Source organism: Thalia democratica, chromosome 3, assembly GCF_965202585.1.
Source record: "Thalia democratica chromosome 3, ktThaDemo2.hap1.1, whole genome shotgun sequence".
In the NCBI taxonomy this organism is placed as follows: domain Eukaryota; kingdom Metazoa; phylum Chordata; class Thaliacea; order Salpida; family Salpidae; genus Thalia; species Thalia democratica.
This window is the reverse complement of record NC_139167.1, coordinates 66,095,998-66,117,710: the sequence shown is the minus strand read 5'-3', so window position 1 is coordinate 66,117,710 and position 21,713 is coordinate 66,095,998. Positions and strand designations below refer to the sequence as shown.

General features: G+C 26.3%; 1 protein-coding gene across 1 annotated transcript in view; it reads right to left on the bottom strand.

Moving 5' to 3' along the window:
- LOC145832491 (disintegrin and metalloproteinase domain-containing protein 10-like) overlaps window positions 1-16,915 on the bottom strand; it is a 29,054-nt gene extending 12,139 nt beyond the window's left edge. Inside the window, exons 1-15 of the mRNA XM_082939809.1 lie at window positions 16,782-16,915; window positions 15,742-15,863; window positions 12,557-12,755; window positions 12,182-12,257; window positions 11,658-11,761; window positions 11,335-11,473; window positions 10,927-11,089; window positions 10,395-10,543; window positions 6,934-7,105; window positions 6,243-6,387; window positions 5,250-5,433; window positions 4,724-4,835; window positions 4,261-4,368; window positions 3,852-3,967; window positions 3,478-3,595 (exon numbers count right to left, since the gene is read on the bottom strand). Coding sequence (XP_082795935.1) covers window positions 3,478-3,595; window positions 3,852-3,967; window positions 4,261-4,368; window positions 4,724-4,835; window positions 5,250-5,433; window positions 6,243-6,387; window positions 6,934-7,105; window positions 10,395-10,543; window positions 10,927-11,089; window positions 11,335-11,473; window positions 11,658-11,761; window positions 12,182-12,257; window positions 12,557-12,755; window positions 15,742-15,863; window positions 16,782-16,915 — 2,041 coding nt within the window. The remainder of the gene's footprint in view (window positions 1-3,477; window positions 3,596-3,851; window positions 3,968-4,260; window positions 4,369-4,723; window positions 4,836-5,249; window positions 5,434-6,242; window positions 6,388-6,933; window positions 7,106-10,394; window positions 10,544-10,926; window positions 11,090-11,334; window positions 11,474-11,657; window positions 11,762-12,181; window positions 12,258-12,556; window positions 12,756-15,741; window positions 15,864-16,781) is intronic.
- Between the last annotated feature and the right edge of the window lie 4,798 nt (window positions 16,916-21,713).

Here is a 21,713-nt window from a genome sequence, read left to right as displayed (position 1 = left end):
CGGGAAACGGTAAGTTTATATTGTAGTATTTAAGTTTTCTACTTCTCATGTATGTATAAGCTTCTTAAAGTAAATTAAATTAAAATTTCAGGAACTTTAATCTTTGCTGATCTTAGATTTAATAGAAATTTGATTGTAATTGTTTTTAACTTTTTAGAGTTGATTCATTAATAATCGATTGTATAAAAGTTTGATGTATATATAAACTTTCTTAGGCAGCTTTCCAATGCACGGTTTCGTGGAGCTTTGTGAAGAAAAACTTATCTATCCGACCATAGTTATAAATACTTTTATAACATGAGTTACTTAGCAGTGATTATTGAATAAATAAACAGTTGACAATTTTTTTATACAACAAATATTTTTATAGACTGATTTTGTGCATATACGCAACGTCAGAAAGAAATTTTTAATTGTTTTTTAAGTTTTTAATTTCAGGAAATATTTTTAGGTAATAATGTTTTTTTTTCTCGATAGTTGTTTTCTAACTTTTTTTTTTGATCTATGGAATGCTTAAAACATTTTTTAACTGCAGTTGTTGCTACTATACTTCTGTCATACTTTATTTATCAGTTCTTATGAAATATATAAATAGTTGACAATTTTTTTTACTTGAAATTTTTATATACACTGATTTTGTGCATCTATGCAGCGTTAAAATGAACTTTTTAACCATTATTATTGTTTTTCATTTCCTGATACTTTTGTAGATGATAAGATATTTTTCTTTTTTATCGATAGTAGTTTACCAAAATTTTTTTTTTTGATCTATGCAGTGCTAAAAGCATTTTTTCTAACTGTAGTTGTTGCTAGTATACTTCTGTCATGCTCTATTTGTCAGTTCTTACGAAATAAATAAAATTTCATTTAAATTTCTGTATATTTATTGTTAGAATTTTTAAATGTAAATGATAACAACTAGGATTTTCAATAAAATATATTTTCAAATGTGCTCGAGTATGCTTTCAATTCTGGTTTTAGTACACAGCACTGACACAAATGATTATTTTATTTCAATTTAATTTTGGATACTTTTTTGTTTAATTTTATTAAGCTTTTTAAAAGTTACGTAGATAGCAACAAATTTTTTACAATTTGTTTTGAGTCTCCGTAATATTTTTAAGCGTAAATTTGACCTCCTCATTAAAAAGTTACCTATTATAAATATAGATAATTGACTTGTAACTTAGTCTTTTACTTAATTAAAATGTCTTGACTTTACACAGGATTTATAAAAGAGCCCAGCTTTAATCATACTTTAGTTGAAGAAAGGTTCGCTTTGACACTAATTTTAATAGTATAAGCTATATGCGTTAACTAAATTGTGTTTTGTATGCCAAGGGTCTATAAAACTTCAACGTAGAAGTTTTTTGTTCAAACTTTGTTGCTTTTTATCAAACGTAGTCACTTAACGTGCCTACTTTGTATTAAACGAATGAAATGTTGTAAATAAAAGTTAAACAAAATGTTCTTAATTTCTGTTTTGGTGAAAAATTCTATAAAACTGCATTTTTCAGAAAAACACAAAAATGCGCATAATCATTTTCGTTTAACTAATTGCGTTCGAAGTAAATGCAACACAAGCTTGTAAAAATAAATAATTTTCAAAGTTATTAAATAAAGTTTCATTTTTGAATGTTGATCAATATTTAACCATATTAGCCAAAAGATATGAAATTTATTATGAAATTTAAAATGCAATGGCTCAAGCTAAGTAATTATATTTAGTTGTCAAATTATAGTGAAATAAAAACAATTTATCTAAATTTGTTAGCATTTTAATATAACTGCAATAAAAATGATTTCTGTATTAACTACTAATGCGCGTTTGTTATTATAAACTTTATTGACTATAGTTCCAGTGTACTAAACAAGATTACCAACGTTTTTGCACTAAGTTAAATTGAAGTAGTTTGTTAAGTTTTGTTAAATTTTTTTATTTGTAGTTATAACTTGTCTACTATTAATTTATTTAATATTTTTTACTTATTTATTATATTTATACTTATTTATAGACGCTTTAATTTTTACGGTATCAAGAACTTTTAGGTCTTAACTATTTAGAATGGAACATTTTTTTTATGCTTAAACAAGCAAAAACTGTAATACAAAATTGTGTATCAAAAAAAAAACAGACAAACCAAGCGAACGTGTTAGTTCCTTAAAAACTTTTAAGTATTGTGATGCTTTAACTTTTTTACAACGATTTACTCTAAATATTTTTCAAGTAATTACTAAACTAGGGGTAGGCAGCCTTGTATTAGTCGAGGGCAAGTTCTCGTTAAAAAAAATTCTCGTGGGATGCATTATTTTGAAAAAAAAAAGTCTTTTAGGGGCGCATTTACTTTATAACCATTCTGATAATCAATTTGAAAATACTATTTTAAATAAAATACTTGCTAAATAATGTAGTTACTACTAAGCAATAGTATACCGTTAGTACTATATAAAAGTCAAAGCGTAAGTTCTAATCACTAAAGCTTTACTTTAAATTTTTTTTAAAAACGTTTGCTTTTTGATAAAAAACTGTTTGCGGGCCGCAGTTTGCCGATCCCTGTACTGAGTTGAACTGCTTAAGTGACAAAATGGACTTTTTATTAACGCTGTACAAGTTAATGCTGACCATTGTATATATAAATGTTAAGCTAAAGAAAACCGCAGAGAAAAAAAAAACAAAGAATTGTTATGAATTACAAAAAATAGACTAAAAACATTTTCAAACAAAATTTTGGAACAAAAATGAATAAAAATAAAAAATTAAAAAAATTTATTTATACCGAAAAAAATACAACAGTTGATAGAAAACAACTAAGTACTTAAATTTAAAATTTTATGTAGTGTGAAGTACTTTACCAAATATAAAATGTGATATTTACATTACTATTTGAAAAAAGTTATATAACTATTAAGAATTTTTGCACACACGATCTTTTTGTTTTTTATTTTTTAATTGAGCTTATTTTACTTGTAAATAGAACGCATTGAACCTCTAAATTCGTGTAGACCTAATTGGTTTTATTTATACTGTAGTGAAACAAAATTATTTTAAAAATTCGTAGAGTCCATGTTGCCATTACTGACTAGGTTATACTTTTTTCCAAAATTTAATTTTACACACTTCTTAGTGTAAGAAAATGCTTTATTAACTTTTTCCATTACCGTTTCTAGTTTGTCATCATCTTTTGTATGCACTGTAAAAAATACTTTATTTTATATTTAACAAGTAAATTAGTTATCAATTAAAATGTTAAAAAGTATTCAGAGTTTATTTTTAGTGTATGAACTTTTAGTTAATAAAGTCGTTTCTACACATACAAAAGTGTATATTATACAAAAATTTAACATATTCAGATTAAACATGTACAAAAGTTTTTCAACCATCTTTGAAAAGATAGACAGTACATAACAATAATACTAGTTAATAATGTTTTTATTTTACTATAAATTGAGTATACTAGTACTTGGTACGGTACTTACTTGGAATTTCAGGTATTTTTGGATTGTATCCAGGAGTTTCCTTGTTGAAAAACCACGTGATTCCAACCACCACAAATATTGATGCCAGTAATAAAATTGTAAACACGCACCAGTATTCCTGTTTGTAAACATGTTAATTCACACTTGTAAATTAAATCATTGAAATCAAATATATATGTTGAGAAAAAAGAAGTTTTAAAGGAGAAGCATATGATAGTTAACTAATTCAAAACATATTTTTTTTTATTAAAATAAAAAAGGTATTGTAAAAGCAAAGTAATAACATTTTTATTTATAAAACGTTAATAAACTTATAAAGTTAATTATTTACCATTAAAACTTTTTTACAACAATCATTAAATAATAAAACTAACACTTATCCATCCGTTGATATTATTGTATGTTTCAGATTTGAACACAACATTAACGTATTTTGCAAAAGGACCTTCAGTTTCATACTTTCTGCAGACTGAATTAACATCGCAGTAGCCTATAAAAATTATAAAGAGTAAATGAATGATGTAAATTTTTTTACAAAGTTCCTACATGTTGTATAGTAACTAAATAATAAATATAAATATATATATATATATAGTCTTTTGCAAATAAAAAATAACAAAATTAAACTAAAATTATCTTTCAATTAGTAAACTAAACAATTTGTTCAGAAATACAGAGTTGTTCCACAGACTCATCGTGGTTTACTGTTTTTTCAACAAACACAAATTGTCTAAAACAGGATATGGAAACAACAAGTAACATGTATAATAGAGTTTAACAAACCTTGTTGATTATCGCAGGAGCTTCCCGGTAATTTCACAACTAGTTTATCTGATAATATTTTCGGCATGTTTAGTTCTATTATGCTCTTGCAAGTTGATTGAGGTGCTCCTATTTAATTTTTATGTTTTAATTTTAATATAAGTAGCGTTTGGAATTTAAAGTATATTTAGTTCATTTTACAAAATTCTAAGAGTACTTAGTTTTGAAAAGAAAACTTAAAACTTCTAAAACTTTACTTTACTTTACTAAAACTTCACTCAAAAGCATACTTTAAAGCTAGAAAACAAAAAGTAAAGTATACACTTATTTTTTGTTTTTACAAGACTTTTCGTCTGTAAAATATATTTACTAACAAAAGTTACACATAATATATATCTATATACATATATAAATTTATATTATATATAAATGATTTTAAACATGTACTCATCGTTTTTATATAAACTGTTTAACAATTTCATACCAATTTTCTTGCAGCATGTGTGGCACAATGAAGTTTTATTTGAATTAAAAGCAGATTGACATTCACATTCTTCATAATCTTCGTGAAGCGAACATCTGCTCAGGCTGCATTTCTGCGTTTGTTGTAAATTTAGGATTGATATTTAAGCATAAGACTTTTAAGTAGTAGGTTACAAATTATTTCAATGTTTTATATAGATACCTCAAGTCTATTGCTAACAGAATAACTGTCGATAAATAGTTTGTATATGCGTTCTTACAAGAATTTTTATAGTACATACAGTTTTTTTTCTAAAACAGTATAATATATGTGTTTTTATCTGGAGCCTACATTGGTGATGCAAAATGTTTCGTTTGCTATTTCACTTTAGTTATTTACTGGATAAAAAAAAATTAAAATAAAGTCATAAATGCTAATTTTATCTTAATGATCTTAGTAATGCAACCGAAAAAAATTAAGAATACAATTTCGAAAAATTTCAGCCTACACCATAAAATAATATCATAAAATAAAAACACAAACTAACGCCTTGCTTGCACAGTTTAGTCGAGTACTTGCACTCTGTATAATCAGGTTTCCATTCAGCCAATGGGCAAGTCGCGTTGAAACCGTTGCATTTCTGCTCAAACTTGCAATCCGTCGTTTCGCTGCACGTTGTTCCTTGCTGGTGAAACTCGCACGTTTCGCTGCAACATGGCCCTTGCGAAGGACTGTGGAACGATAGTTAGGTTAATATTTATAATTAATTATGTAGATAGTAAAAATGAACATGCTTAAATCTTTTTTTTCTTATTCCATTGGAAACTAGACATTTCGTTCTGTATAAGTTGAACAAAGCTGAAGATATATGTAAAAATTAAGTAGTAAACTAAATAAAGTTTTTAATGTACTTAAGCAATTATGACGTATGTATTTCTATTTTTTGTAAAAAGTCAACTTCGACGAAATCTAAATTCTGTAACAATTTCAACGTTTTATTTTGATTTAATAATTTTTTAGTAATGTTTAAAATTTCATCTTTAATTTCAAAATTCGCATACAACAAGGTAAAGGTCGGCAGCCTTTTACAAGTCGCGGTCCAACTTTTTTAGAGAATTTTTTTTTGCAGCCCGCACAATACAAAAAAGTCTTTTGCGGGTAGCAGTTAATCTTAAAATATTAGTAATCAACATAAAATACTAATTTAAATAAAAATGAGATAAAATAAGCAATAGTAATGGGCAGTTAAAAATTGATAGCATAATTTAAAGCTTTTACCATAAAAAGGTATGTTTTAACCAGAAACTGTCTTGCGGGCCGCAGCTTTCCGACCGTGCAATAAGACATTCACAGTTGAATCCATTTTTAAAAAGCACTGAAGGCAAGCTAAGTTTTATACTTGTCTATAGAAAACCTCCCGTTAAGCTTTTGACTTAATATTTCATACTCAGCAGTGCTACAACTATTTTAAGAAGTAATCAGAAAATGTTTAGCTTACAAGTGAAAGTTTTTAGATTATAGACAAATATCACATTATTACCTGCAAGTCATCCCTCTTCTTAATGTGCACTCTCCATACTGACCAGCCGGAATGCAGCATTTTTCACTGCAATCTTCGGGGTATCCGCAATCACATTCCTCACCTTCTTCTACAATACCGTTACCACATCTTGGATGGTTTGATTCTGTGTAAACAAAAACATGTTTAAGTCTAACAAACAGGAGTTGGATGATTCATCAATAAACCGTTTACTTGAGTTTTAGTTGTATTAGATTACATTGGTTATTACATTACTTTAAAGTAGAGTATTTGTGTTTGTTAGATCTTACTTACAATTATTTAAAAACAGTATTTAATTGAGCCTAATGAGTAAATTGCAATAAAAATGCCGTTTTTTAGATTAACTGTTCAGTCTGAAATCATCTACTTGTTAACATAAAACAACGTGTGAGTTATTGCACTAAAAATAAAACAACAGTTTTACTTTTAATCAACAAAAGTTATAATTTTAAGCGAACAAGTTTAAAGTGCATACACTCAAAACTAAACTTATAAAATACTCGACTGCTACGAATCAAACAAATTGAAATAATATATAACAACACTTTTTACCTGTGAAACACCAATCTTTTCTTTCTCTGATCACCAACATAATAAACATGTAACATTTAGCAGTAAAAGTTATGTAAAAAAATTAGATTAATAAAAAATTTCAAACTGAACATTATACCTGTGAAGCACCAGTCTTTCCTTTCCCTGAGTATCCTCGACATGCTTCTGATACTGCATTGTGAAAATTTGAAGTTGTTCGGTTTGTCCGCTTTACTTTCAGTGTAATACATCAGAAAATTACCATCAGGATTTCCGTAGTCTCCAGGAAGGCATTCCTCAGTTTCATCGTGCTGTTGTTTATTATAAAAGTATAACTTAAAATAAGAAAAAATTATTGTTTAGTTATTGGCTTAAATAGTAGTTTAAATGATATAGTAACTAGTCACAACGTTGAATTAATTTAAGAAAGTTTTAATAGTTTTTTTCAGAACAATTTCATTGCAATCATTCATTCCATAAAAATTAAAGAAGTTCGGATTTCATAGTTTTGATTTGTCATACATGTTCTTATTGATACTCATTTGAATTATAAGTAGTGATCTACCGAATCCAAGATTCGGACTCGGATTTGGACGAACCTGGCCTTTTTTGGACTCGGATTCGGCCGAATCCTAAATTTTAAAATAAGACACGGATTCGGATTAGGCCGAAACCTAATTTCAAAATAGGATTCGGACTCGGTCGAATCCGAAGTTTTAGACTCGGTAGACCACTTTAAACTTTTAAACTTTACTAAATTATTTGTCGAAAGTTGAATGAAATGTATAACTAGTTAATGATTTCACGCTTGAGTGGATAAAAAATGGGCTTTCTCACTTATAAATGCATTATCAATTTTGATTTAGACTTTTTCACACAGTATAAAAACTATGATATAACATTTTTATTAGACTCTAAAATAAGATTAAGTAAACAATTAAGGCATTTTATCTCAGATTTTTCGATAACTATTTTTATTTATCATCATATGTTTAGGTTTTTATGTTTGCTCGAAATGCAACTCATATATGTAACATTAAAGCAGATGCTTGAATACTTTGATCTATATGTTTTTTGTTAATATTTTATTATTTATATAGCTGATAATTTTAATGAATGATACATATGTTATAACTTCAAACATTTTAATATTTATTATTTAAACAAAGTTCTAAAAGTAAAAAATCCGTTAAAAATGAAGCTTTAATTAATTTGCAATAATGAACTGCTGCAACTACTTTCATTAATGAACTCTAAATATAAAGAGAATATTTAGAGCTTGCTGCTGTTATAAGAAATAGGGCTTAAAATCAATAATGCAACATTTCATTAAAATACATTAGCCTAGTGATTTAAAAAAGTTTTGAAAGCAGCTTATATTTTTTGAGTAAGAAGTTTTATAAAATTGTTGCGTTGTTCTTTTGTATAATAGAAACTATAATGCGAAATTTATATAAAGTAGTTTAGAATAGTTTTTGGTATTGATAGATAAAATTCACTGATGCATTATAATAAGTTAGTGTAAAATAATTTTATTTTTATGTCTAAATTAAATACTACAAATACCAAACTGCCCGCCGAGGGTCCTAAGCATAAACGTGCTAAGAAGTCACTCTGTCTGCAAAAAAAAAACATGGGAAAAAAGGTCAGGTTGTCAATCTTTTCACAGACAATCAACCAAACCCAAGTGAGACTTTTGATGTTGGTCCACAAAAGGTATATCATGTTGGAGTATGAAATCGGTATAAAAACTAACTCTAAAATAAATTAAAGTTATATAGTTCTCTTTACAGGGTTCCAAAAAAAAAACTGAAACTCTGAAATTTGACAATTTAGACTAAAAAACCTAGAAAAATCTTGAATTTGTGAAATTAAAAAAAAAAAACTAAAATATTGAACGAAATTCACTAAAAATTATGGAGTTTTAACAATTTTCAGATATTAAGTAACAAAATTTTAATTTGACACAATGAAGTCTATAATACAGGTATCTTTTTTTAGCATCATCACAATTTTTGTTCTGATAAACTCAGGGTAGTTTAAATTTGTAATAAATCACTCATAATAGTTTTAAGACTTTCAAAATTTTATCTTGAATGAAATTTAGTTGAATTAGTTGCAATACTTTGTTTTGTAACCATTTTTTTTTTAAACTTGGATTTTATTGGTGTCGAAGTATGTTAATTTGCTTTTAAGGACTTGAAAATCTCGAGGTTACTCAGGACAGTTTAAGGTTACTCAGGGCAGATTTTTTGACCTAAAGAATAATGAAAATGTAGTTGGTAGTTTGTTAATGATAAATGTATTTATATATATTCTCACAACTTTATAAAGCTTATTTTGTTAATTATTCAATTTTGGAAATTCTGTTAGTAGGTTTTAGAAATGTATTTTTTATATTTAAAGTTTTTTACTTAGTTTTAAACATTTATGCCAGGAAAAATAAATAAATTTAATCGTTAAAATAAAAAAACAAATAGTTATACTAAAGCAGGTTTTCTGCAAATTTTTAGCTCTTTTTTATTGTGCTTATATTTAATTATTACTATTTTTGTTTCGTTAAGAATGTAAAAACATACAAATGCTAAAATACAATGTAATTAAATGGTAAATTGTATGAAATAAATTTGATACACTAGTCAAATAAAGCTTGAGCTTTTTAATAGCATTAGCTTAATAATTATTAAAATATATATTGGTTTGTATTTTGTAGTATCATGTTTTGCATAGTAGTTTAATATACATTTTTTTTTGTATCCATAAAATGTTTTGTTTAAATGAAAACATAATTTAAGGACAAAACTATTACGACCTATATTAACAGCTTTATTAAAATAAAGTTTACCCAACAAAGAAATTAAATTACTATTTAAAACTAAGACATAATGAATTTTAGTTTTTATAATACTATCATAATATATTTCTTTAGTTACTTTTGTTTTACAGTATTAATAATGTCTCTAAAGGTCTGGCAATATTTTACTATAAGTTAGAAAGGTAACTTCATCGCAGTATGCAATATCTGCGGAGCTAAGATAAAAAGAGGAAGTAGCAAGTCTAAGTCATATACTACCTCTTTCATGCACGAGAATATAAAAATTCAACACAGCCAAATTTCAAAACATCTCAAAGTGAATCTTTAGACAAAGATAGAAGTTGCACTGCAGCCGAATCTCCAAAGAAAAGAAAGCTTGAAGCTATCAGGCAAACTAGCCTTGATGGTTATCAGTCTGTGAAACTCTAGGACATTAAGGATTTATAACCAATTAAAGTCTCGGATTCGGCCGAATCTAAATTTAAAAATAGAGATTCGGGTTTGGACTCGGCCGAATCCGAATTTGGAAATAAGATTCGGACTCGGCTGAATCCTAACTTGAAAATAAGACTCGGATTCGTATTCGGCCGAATCCAAAGTTTTTGGACTCGGTTGATCACTACTTATAACGTTTAATATATGTGTAGATAAATAACTAGAGAGCTCAAAAGACATTTTTTTAAACTAGAACGGTTACATTACAGACGACTGTATATCTTTCATGTCTCGATAAAATATTTTTTTATGTTTATTTTTTGTTTTAAAAGGTTTGCGTTAAAACTTACATGTGATCCGAAACTGTGTCCTACTTCGTGAGCGAACGCTAATTGACTGACGGCAGAAGGCAAAATATTTCCTTCGCGTTTGAAAGAAAGAATGCCTCCGTTCAAGCTCTCCCCGTAACTGTGCTTCTGACATATTCCAGCAGGGTTTCCTGTTTAAAGAAATAATGTTAGATTTTTTAATTTATTTATTTATTGTGGAACGTATAGAAATTCGTATCATTCTAAATTAGTTTTGTAGACCTTTAGACAATTATAGTTTTAACGACCTGGTTAAACTACTAAACTCAATTTTAATTAAATAAAAAAAAACATTCAAGTCGTCCATAAAATCATCGAAATATAACTGTCACAAGAATTCTCATGAAAAATTACATATTGTAGCAAATTTTAAGTTTGACATTTTATTTTTTTAATTAAATAAAATTAAACGTCGAGACATCATTTATATTTATATAATTAAATAAAATAATAATCGAGACATCACAATCAAGTAAAAAAGTTGTGCTGAAAACAACATAACAAAACTCATTACCGGGTTCGGCAGTCCAAGCAAGCCCGATGGTCGGTGTGAAATCTCTGGAAGTAAAAGTGTATGCGAGGCAGTAATCATCATAATTACCTTCAGACACGTAGTCTAAATATTTCTGCGCAGTCTCAAACTCTCCTGCGTTCTCTGGTGTGCTTTCTTTGTGTATCTGGGTAATATTAAACTACTTTTAAAGTTGTTGTTGATATAGAAGACTTTGACGTTGTTATTTGTTTATTGAATATATTTCGAATAATATTTTTTTGGTTACAGTTATGAGAACAATAGTTTAGACATATTGCTTATTTACATAGCTAAGGTAATATAAGCTATAATAAATGTTAATAATAAAACTGAAATATATTCTGTTAACAAGCATTAAAGTTGGTTTACTATGTAATCATTTAATCTTACCTGCAGTCTGGCGATTTCAAATCTGATACCAGTAATTCCTTCAAAATCAGTTTTTCCGTAAATCTTGTTGAGTGCATGCACGTGAGAACTAACTTTGCTGGTAATGTACTCAACTGGGTTCTTCAGTCCTTTATACTCCCTATTAAAGATTTTTTTTTTAATCAACATGTTTTGTTTCCTTTAACATCAGTATTAAGTTTATATTTATAACAAGAAAGATTTTTTTCGGTCATTTATACTTACTTCCTTCTGTTGCTTTATTATATCATTGAAATAGTTTTTTTTTAAACTTTAACCTACAATCTATAAGAAAAAAAACTAACTGATAGAGCACCCAGTCTGTTTGAATATATATGGAACAGGTATTTTTGTCGTTGTCTACTGACCTTTTGTTTCTTTTATTAATTGGCTCTAATTCTGATGTTTGCTACGTTTAAAATATTAAAATATGATAAAACAACAGTTTCAAAAAAACTTGATATAATAAAATTGTTTAAAAAGGTATAAAAGCAATCAGTTCGACGTTAAAAAGTATTAAATAGTAATTACAATACATAATGATCTAATACAAGTCAACTTATTAATAACTAATACTGTACACTAATAACAATGATAACTACAAACTTTGGTGAACAGTTGTTAAGAAGAAAACTTAATTTATTTTCAAAGGATACCGATATTTACTTTAATAAAACAATAAAAAATTTTAATTACTAACCGTTTAAAATTATCTCTTTTATAACCTCAAAGGTTTCTTTAAAGTATAAATAGTATCAGAAAGAAGTATAAAGCTTGTGAAAAATTATAAAAAAAAGTAATCTTTTACGAAAAACATAACTCAACTAACCGAGGCAATTGTCCTTTCAATTCGAAGGTCATCAGCAGTGCAACTTGATGCTTTAAGAGCCGCGCTTTTCGTGTATCTTGAAAAAAAAAACAGTAATAGTAAGTTACTTAGTAAAGAAAAAACAAAGTTCTGTTCTGAATATACTTCTAGAATTAGTTTTTATCAGTCTTTTAAATTTGAACTTCTTAAAAACAAATAACACTTTGCACGTGAATAGAAAAAATCTAAAATTAGTGTTTATCTATTGCAAAATAACAACAAATAATTTATCAAGATTTTTAGTTTTGTTTTTAATGTTCAATCTCAGCTTTATAAAGAAAATTTTTTTTTTAAATTTAAAAGAATAAAAAAAAACTTTATTCTAAATCAACTAACCCTTCAGGCATTATGACGTCATCGTGATGGTAGATGACGGAGTGTCCCTGGTAACCACTTAATGGGGATTTTCCCTTCGTTGATCCCCCGTGAAAATCGTGGATCTCGTCTAAATAAAAAGTGCCTTCTTGAGGGTGATGGACCCATCCAGTGAATACACCTTCTATAATGCTGCCGTGAACGTAAGAATTTTTGACACCTGAATTACAGTTTTTAATACAATGACAATTGACGATCACTAAAAAGGCAACAAGTATATAAAAATGTCATATTTTAAATTTTGAATATAAAATTAAATATTATCATATATTGAGTACAATAGCGATTTCATAATAATAAACAGGTAGTGTTATTGGCAAACTTTAACAACTTTCTTTATATATATTTTAGTTAGTGATGTACCGGACCAACAGTTTCGGGTCCGGCTGGACCCGGATCCGGTTTTTTTTAAATTAGAATCCGGCCGGAACCAGATCCGGACTTTGTTTTCAAATTAGAATCCGGCCGGAACCGAACCCGGACATTTTTTTCAAATTAAAATTCGGCCGGATCTGGAACCGGATTCTTAATGCTCTAAGTCATTTGTAATGTAAGTAGCATAAAGACTACTGTGTGCGATAATGCAATTTTATATAACTAACTACTAACTTAGTATAATTGTGTGAAGTTTATGTTTATGTGTTATATCTAACTATATACTTTTGAATTTTGAAAAATTATAGTTTAAAAAAAATTTAGACTAAAAGTATTAATGTGCTGCTAAAATAATTAAACAATAAGAAAGTTTATGATATGTTATTAAGGTCTAGTTAAGATTAACAGTTAAATATAGTAGCTGGTATGTTTGCTAAATTTCCAAACAATATTTACATTTAAATTTTCTTAAAATTGAAAGAACAAAAGAAAAACTTGAAATGTAAAGAACAATAAAAAAAACTTCAAATTAAAAGAAAGATAAAAAACACTAAAATTTATTTTTTCCTAAACTTATAACCTTTCCATGATTTTTGGCAACCAGAATATCTCCTTATTTTAGCTAATATCAGGGTTGCCACTCTTTGATTCAAAAAAACTAACCTGAGTTATTATAAACTTTCCTAAGTCAGAATGAGGTTTTGGAAAAACAAGAAAATAATTACTTTAAGCTAATAATCAGTAGAACAGCTAGCCACAAGGTTGAACATTTTAAGTAATGTTTACAATTGAAGCTATAGGGGGGTTGAACACTGTTTTTTACAAGTTGATCTTATTAAATAGAATACTATCTTAGCTACAAGGTGCTTTTTATAGCTTTACAAAATCCAAAATAGTTTTTGAGATATAAACGGTCAAAGCCGGAGAGTTCCATAGGGACCTAATCGAAGGAGCGAGCTAAAAATGCGGAAATATCCATTTCACTAAAAATCTTTTTCCTCTTAAGTTTTTTAAGCTAGTTAACTCAAATTTTCAAAAAATATTCCTTACACAGTTTAAAAGCTTTTGAGTGTTGGAACTTCAAATAATTGAAATTTACATATTTAAGGTCTAAAATTAAAAAAAACACTTTTTTTTTGAAAAAAGGGGACTTTATCTCAAAATAAAAAAATTTCCTACACTTAAATGATTTAAAATTTAGTAAAGAATTAACTGTAAAAATTTGAACAAGATTGCTTAAAAATTGTAGGAGGAGATAGATTTTTAATAAATGGTTTTTTTACGTCTTTTTAGTTTGCACCTTCTATAAGGAATCTATTGAGCTGGTCGGCTTTGATCCCTTGTATCTCGAAAACTAGTTTGAATTTTGTTGAGCTGTAAAACGTATCTGGTAGCTAAGACTAAAATCTATGAAATAAAATCAATTTGTAAAAATCAAGGTGAACCCCCCTATAGCCTTACCAATCTAAAATCAAATAAAATCAAGTTTATTAACAAAACTAACTAGAAAAAAAAGTTCACAAAACTTTGAAACAGTTCACAAAATATTGAAAACTGGATCAGCTCAAACTCATTCAAAATTTAAAAGAAAACTAGCATGAGTTTTTAAAAAAATCTTAAAACTAGTCTGAGTTTTTATAGTAAACTAAACTAGCCTGAGGCAGTCTTAGATTTTCAAAGATTCCCAAAAATTTTCAGACTAGCAGGGTTGCCACTGTTTAAGTCAAAAAAACTAGCTAGAGTGGGTATAAACTAGCCTGAATCTAAAATTACTTTAATCTAATAATCAGTAGAACAGTTAGCCTTAAGGTTGACAATTTGGTAGTAAAGTGTTTAATTTTACAACATAGGTAAAGAGTTGCAATTCTAAAATGTTTGTTTCATAGTGTAAATGAAAACAAATGTAAATTAGTCACGTGTGAAAACGAAAATGAGCCAATCGCGGTAGGTGTCTAATTTTCGAATGTATTTTGTGATGAAAATGACTCTTTTTAATTTACTCAGGGTTTGATTTTGAAAAAATACTCTTCTGTATGCTCTATTTTACTAACTAGATCCGAATCGGCCAGATCTCTGTTAGGATCCAACCGGACCCGGATCCGGACTTTTTTTTTCAATTTAGGATCCTGCCAGAACAGGATCCGGATTTTTTTTACAAATAAGGATCCTGCCGAAACCGGATCCGGAATTTTTTTCAAATTAGAATCCGGATCTGGATATCAGACAAAAATGGCAATATCCGGCATTGTACATTAATGATAATAGTAGTGTAATTTAGATATGTTGGATTTAATAAGTTTTTTATTAATACTTTTTCAAACCGTTGTTAAACTTTACATTTACACACTGATTGGTTATATAATGTGTTTTTATTCTTTATAATTTAATTTTAAATATGATAGAGTTTTCAAAAAAGCTGAGCAAGTTTCAATATAAAAATACATATTCAGTATATAAAACAAAATATTTATCTTTATTTGATTAAGTAAACTTAGATTGCAAAATTTTTTGTAACTTAGTCTAACAAAAGTTTTAAATTTAAAACCACAAGTCTTGAATAAAATACAAATAAGAAGCACAAACATATAATTAATTTTAAGCAGATATTTTACTTTAAAGTATCGAACATAAACTTCCACAGTAAAAATAACCTAAATAATATTTAAAACCATTACTATGTTCATTTTCTAGAGTAATATTACTTTTAGATAAATGTTAGTCAAAAGTTCACTAATTTTTGTTTTTTAAAATGTAATTTAAAAATCACTAACCGTGTATAGTTCCACTGTACAAATGACTTAAGTCATGTTCCAATGCACTGTTATGTTCATCATCTATAATGATATTGCTTTTAAATGCTGATGTATCTCTGGCTAGTTTCAAATGAAAATTTCTGTGAAATATATACGTTTGCAATGTAAGCTGCATCTACTCTACAAATACAAGAACTATGTAATACTCGTTTAAAGCCAGTTCTTCAATATGTAAAGCATGTTTTTTAAGCATATTTTAAAAGTATTAAAAATATTAATTAGTAACTGATTAATTTAACAAATATTTAGCATATACAGGGTTGCCACTGGTTTTTTTAGATTTTCCAAAATTCTTATAGGTTTTTAATAGTACACATTTTTGGGTATATTTTTAGTTTGAAGTTAAGTTTAAGGTAAGAAACTGTGTTATGTAGTATAAAAACATTGAAAAGAAACTGTAAAGCTACTTTAATTTTTTTTTGCAATAAAAAAAAATTTGATGATTACAACATATTTTTATTATATGATAGATTTTCTTAGTCAAATCGAAATTTTACAACTAAACATATTAAAGTTGTTAAAATTCCAGTTTTTTTTTGAATTTCCAAAATTTCAGGATTTTTTATTTTATAAATTTTCAAATTCCAGGTTTTTCAGGATTCCAGGTAAAGTAGCAAACCTGCATATAATTAAATGAGAAGCTCTTAGCACAAAGTACTTAATAACCTTAATATTTAATACATTACTTCAAGTTTTACTCATACAGTTTTGAAACTTTCACTTTCAAATAACAAATTAATATAGTTAAGTGAATTTTGTTATCTTAAAGTTACTTATATTATATAAATAAGTTTTTCACTTTAGTACATAAAAACATTAAAAAAATTTAAGTTTAACTTAACTACAAAGACAGTATGTTTAAAGTTAATTTTTTATGAAAAGTCTGTTAAAATAACTTATAAGTAGCCTCATAATTTCAAAAAAAAAAAAAAAGAAAAAAGCTAAACGATACTTAATATTTGTTTTTTTAATATAATGCTTATTAAGTTGCAGGTAACCTGTTAAGGGCAGTAAACTTGATATCTAAAACAGGTTTTGTTAAACTTAATGATCTCTTGCTTCTACCATTGGTATTTTGTGTGTATTGTTTGTTGTACTGCAGTGTTTCATAGTTTCTAACACCATTTTTCATGCCATGGCTGAATGAGCCTAATTTTGTAGGTTTTACGGAAAAAATGCTTAGTTGACAATTAAAAAAATAATTCTTTATAAGTTAAAAGGTAAAAATAATATAGAAAAGTTATTTTAGTAGTTAGTAAAAAATGTAGATATAATTTTAACTTTTGTAACAACAGATTTAATATTAAATGTACAAGTTATATCAACTGATGTGTTAACTTTCAACTTATCATTAGATGAAAGATGGTAAAAAGCAAAATAATTCTTTTTTTTTTCTATGCACTCACCTTAAGTATTATTTATATGTAAAAAATATTATAATTTAAGTACTTATATTAAATAAAATTACTAAACTTACATGTAAACAACAAAAGTAAAATTATAAGTATAACATTTTTCATTCTTCTGGATTATGGTTCAACATATGTATAGTATTTAAAATATGTCTGTCAAAGGTATAATAAAAACTAATTAGAAAGAGTGAATCTTAAAATTTAAACACTTCCTTATATATAAATAGTAATTAGTTTTGTACATTGTAGCTTTTATAAAAGTAATACTTTAAAATACTTTGAAAATTAAAATATTTGAAACAAAATAATGTTTCTATAGAATTCTAAATTTAAAATTCTATGTTACTCTAAATTGTGTTCCAAGTACTAGAAATTAAGAACTAGTAAGTTATTATACACTTTAGTTTAAATTTCTAACATTTAATTTGGCTCTATTTTTATTAATTAATTTGAACTGCTAGCTTTATAAAATTAATGTTAAAACTTAAAAAAAAGTCAGAGTCTTAATACAGTATTTAAATTGTAAAAAAAACCGTATATAACAATAACAAACTTTAAATACACATTTTTACTTAAACAAGATTATCTACATTTCTGAAAAATTCTTACTTATGCATTAAAGAACCATTTAATACTTCTATAATTTTAAGTTATTTCAAGTGTTTTACTTATTTTTAAATTAACTTGTTTAAAATAAATAACTTTTTTAGAAACTTTACAAAACCACTAGAAAAGTTGTAAAAATTTTGATTTACTACTATTGTTATTAATGAAAACAAAAGTAAAATTTAATTTTTTTTAAATCTGATGGTAAGAAAATAAAACTGTAAATATACTCAAAAACTAAAAGTTAGTAGATGTTTTAGATGAATTTAACTAAAATCTTTCAAGACTGAAAGGTAATTTTTTTAACAAATAAAATAAAAAACTAACACATAAACAAACAATTAAAAAAGTTTTCTTAACATTTACTAATGAACAATTAACACTAATATTTAGAAAAAATCCTATTATATTTTGGCAGGAAATTTTTAAAACCCATTTTAGTAAATATTGAATATACAAAATCTATGAGGGAAAGTTGACTAAAATGTCTTTTTTCATTACAATCAGCTACTTTTTTAAAGCATGACTGACATACGTTCATGTCAGAAAAAAAAATTTGCAAAATGTAGCTGTTAAATCAAGCTTTTTTTTTGCTTTACTTTATTAGAAAACATACATCATATTGAAGTGAAAAAGTTTATTTTATCAAGCTACAGCTGTTCCAAAAAAATATTTAATATACAATAAACCAATTCCTGAGTCCTTAACAAAACAATGACAAGCACCTTTAAGGCAAACTATAAGTTCAAAATATATTTTCTTGCGTGAAAAAAGAAAGTAAGTAAGTGTAACAAAAGAGAAAGAGAATTGTTTTAATTAGTTAGATTAACATTTATTACTTTTAAATTATAGATTTTGTTTAAGCTAAGATTAACTTAAGTAATCAGAAATAAAAGTAAAAACATTTATTTTGTTGTCTTAGTTCGATTTTACAAGATAGACAACTAATGTTATAAGGTTACAGAATTGGACTAGATTTAATCAAAACTGACTTTAAGTTTTAGTATCTTTCTAAATTATTTCAACAAAATAAAACAAATCAAATTGAAAATATTAACTGGCAAAGGTAAAATACAATATATCAATTTAAATTACGCCTATTAATTAAAAAAAGATTAAAGAAATGTTTAGCTGATACAAAAACTGCAAAAGTTACATATAATAAAGATTGTTCAAAAGTCAAAACCCTAGTTTTTAACAAATTTGTTTTTTAAGCTAGTTTTATATTTGCAATTCATCAACAGAAATGTAATCCTGTGCCTGCAACTAGCTACAAGTTCAGTTCAGACCTTTGTTTATACAGTTGCTGCTTGCTTGTAGTATCTTAAGAGTTTCTTTTAAGCAAAGCCTGCATATAACTGTGCCTACTTTAGGTTTGTTCAATTTCTCCAGAATCTTCCAATTGAATTTGTTTTCTGCTAAATCTTGTTTTAGTTTGTAAATTAATTTTAAAATTTCTGTTAAGTTAACATACTGGTTGTAGTTCATATTACCAGGTTTGTAGTTAATTGTTGTGTTGTGTGCTTAAGTTCTCTTCTTTGTTTGATTTGCTCTAAGGCCAATATATGTTTTAATTTAATTTTTTGTTCTGACTTATGTTTTGTACATTACACTTTCGACTCTGCATGTGTCAACTTTTAGTGGGCTTTTGTTTTTGTTTCTGCAGTTGTATGATTTGTTTGTAGTTTTCTGTTACTGCTTTTTATAATAATTTCGATGTTTGGCATGCACCTGTAGCTTAATTTTGTGTAGTTTCTGTTTTTACACTTGTTTAAAGTTTTTTCTTTGATTAAATGCTTCTTAAATATTTTGAATAACTTACTTCCTACATATTTTTACTGAACAGCAATATCAAAGGTTAAACTAGGTATTTTTTTTCTTTTTCTCTTTTTTACAATCATTAAACTGTTTAATTTTGTATAATTTATGTCATAGTTGTAGCCGACAGTTTGAAAACATCATTGTATTCTTTTTTATGCTGTCAAATAATATACTGCTACTTGTTTGAGAATTGCTGCTGGGTGATTATAACTTGCATTTACATAGTTTATTTTATTGTTTGGATTTTTGTATGAGTAAAAACTATGCTGCTTTACGTTAAGGTTTAGGTCAAGGAAGTTTAATTAAAATGCAGAGTTTTCAACTATCGTTTTTATTTCTATTGATTTTTAAAACTTGTGTAACTCTTTTTTTTATTTTTTCTACTTCTAAATTGCTTTTTGACTTACCTATAGTTATTAAGCTGTCATCCTATATATTGCAAATATTTGGTCAGGTATTATTTTTTCAGTCATTGTAGAATATAAAGCCAAACTAATTTGCTTACCTCAGCATCAGGTTTACTACCCATTGTAATATCATTGAGCTCGTGGTTCTTCTCACTTGTGCTCTGTTGTGTTCATATTTCTTTTTTTAGTTAATAAGATAGAATTTACAGCATTATTTATCTCTGATTTTTCTTGTTTTGTGACTGTTTTGTAGTTGTTAGCGAATTCAAGTGCTTTGTCTAGGAGTTTCTTAGTTATGCTTAAAAACAAACTTTTAATGTTATTAGGAAACATAAAAACTAAAAAATATCGTTAACGATTGATTAAGGTTTAATGAATAAACATGCAAACAATTATATTCAAAAAATAAAAAAACCTAATATAAAAAAATGTCAAATCTTACAAATAAGTTTCAATTCCAAAAACTATAGCTTGAAGTTATTGTTAAATTTGAAAACATTTTAAACATAAATCTGTAACTTCAAAAGAAGAATTTATAAAAATAGTCTCCCACAAACTAAATGTATCGGTTTAATTTATTTTAGTATTCTTTTGCAAACGGTTATATAAAGCCAGTTTATGAAAACTTATATATTTCTAAATACTATCAGGGAACAATATTTGTAGCCAGTGATAACTTTTTTTGAACCTGTTTAGGTAGATTTGTTTAAATTTAGTCTAAATTAATCTTTCGAACTTAATTCATTAAGAAAATACGCGTTACAAACGTCAAAATAAATAAAAACTCTTAAAAATTAAACACGTAAGTTGTCATAGTCTTGTTAAAATGTTTATATAAACTCGCGCATAATTTTTTAAGTGTAGTTAGCATTTTTAACCGTTAGATTTTTGAAATACACAACTTTGGTAGATATAGTGCAGTCTTTCTAGCCTTTAATAGCTTTTTTTGGGTCTCTAAATGATTCTGTTTTTTATTGTTTATTTACGATTTTATAAAAAAACTAGTATTCTTACTTTTGAACATTGAATTATTTTTAGCAAAGTAAATTGTCATAGTGCTGTATAACTAATATTGGTGATCAATAAACACTTGTTTCTTTTACTTTATAATGTTTTTTTTGTGAAATTTTGTTGCAAAATTGTATAGCTATTACCTGTTTAAGTTAAAAAAAAAAGTAATAGTAAATGCAATATGCTAGCAAATCTTTACATGAAAGAGTTAAGGCAAAATTATTAAGTACAAGTAAACAACAAATTTTACTACGTACTGTATACTAAAAATATATGTTTAATAAATTAGTTTTTTGACATTGAATTTATTTAATAATAATGTACAAAAATTTACCTCATATAAGTTAAAAACTGTTTTACTTTATTAGTATTTACCATCAAATTTCTTATAAAGAAAAATAAAACTTTTTATTAATAGTAAATTACTTACTTAAGTTTTGTTTATGTTAAAAAAAAAAGTTAATTTGGGAGAACAAAACAAGTTAAGAAATAGCATCCTTATTTATGTTTACAAACAAAACATCAAGACTAAATTAGATAATAAATCAAAAATTCAAAACTGTTAAGTTTTTAAATAAAAACATAATAAAACATAAATTTATAAATGACAATATTTCTCAAATTAGTAATAACCAAATTAAATAATTAAAAAAAATAATAATAATGTTGAGTT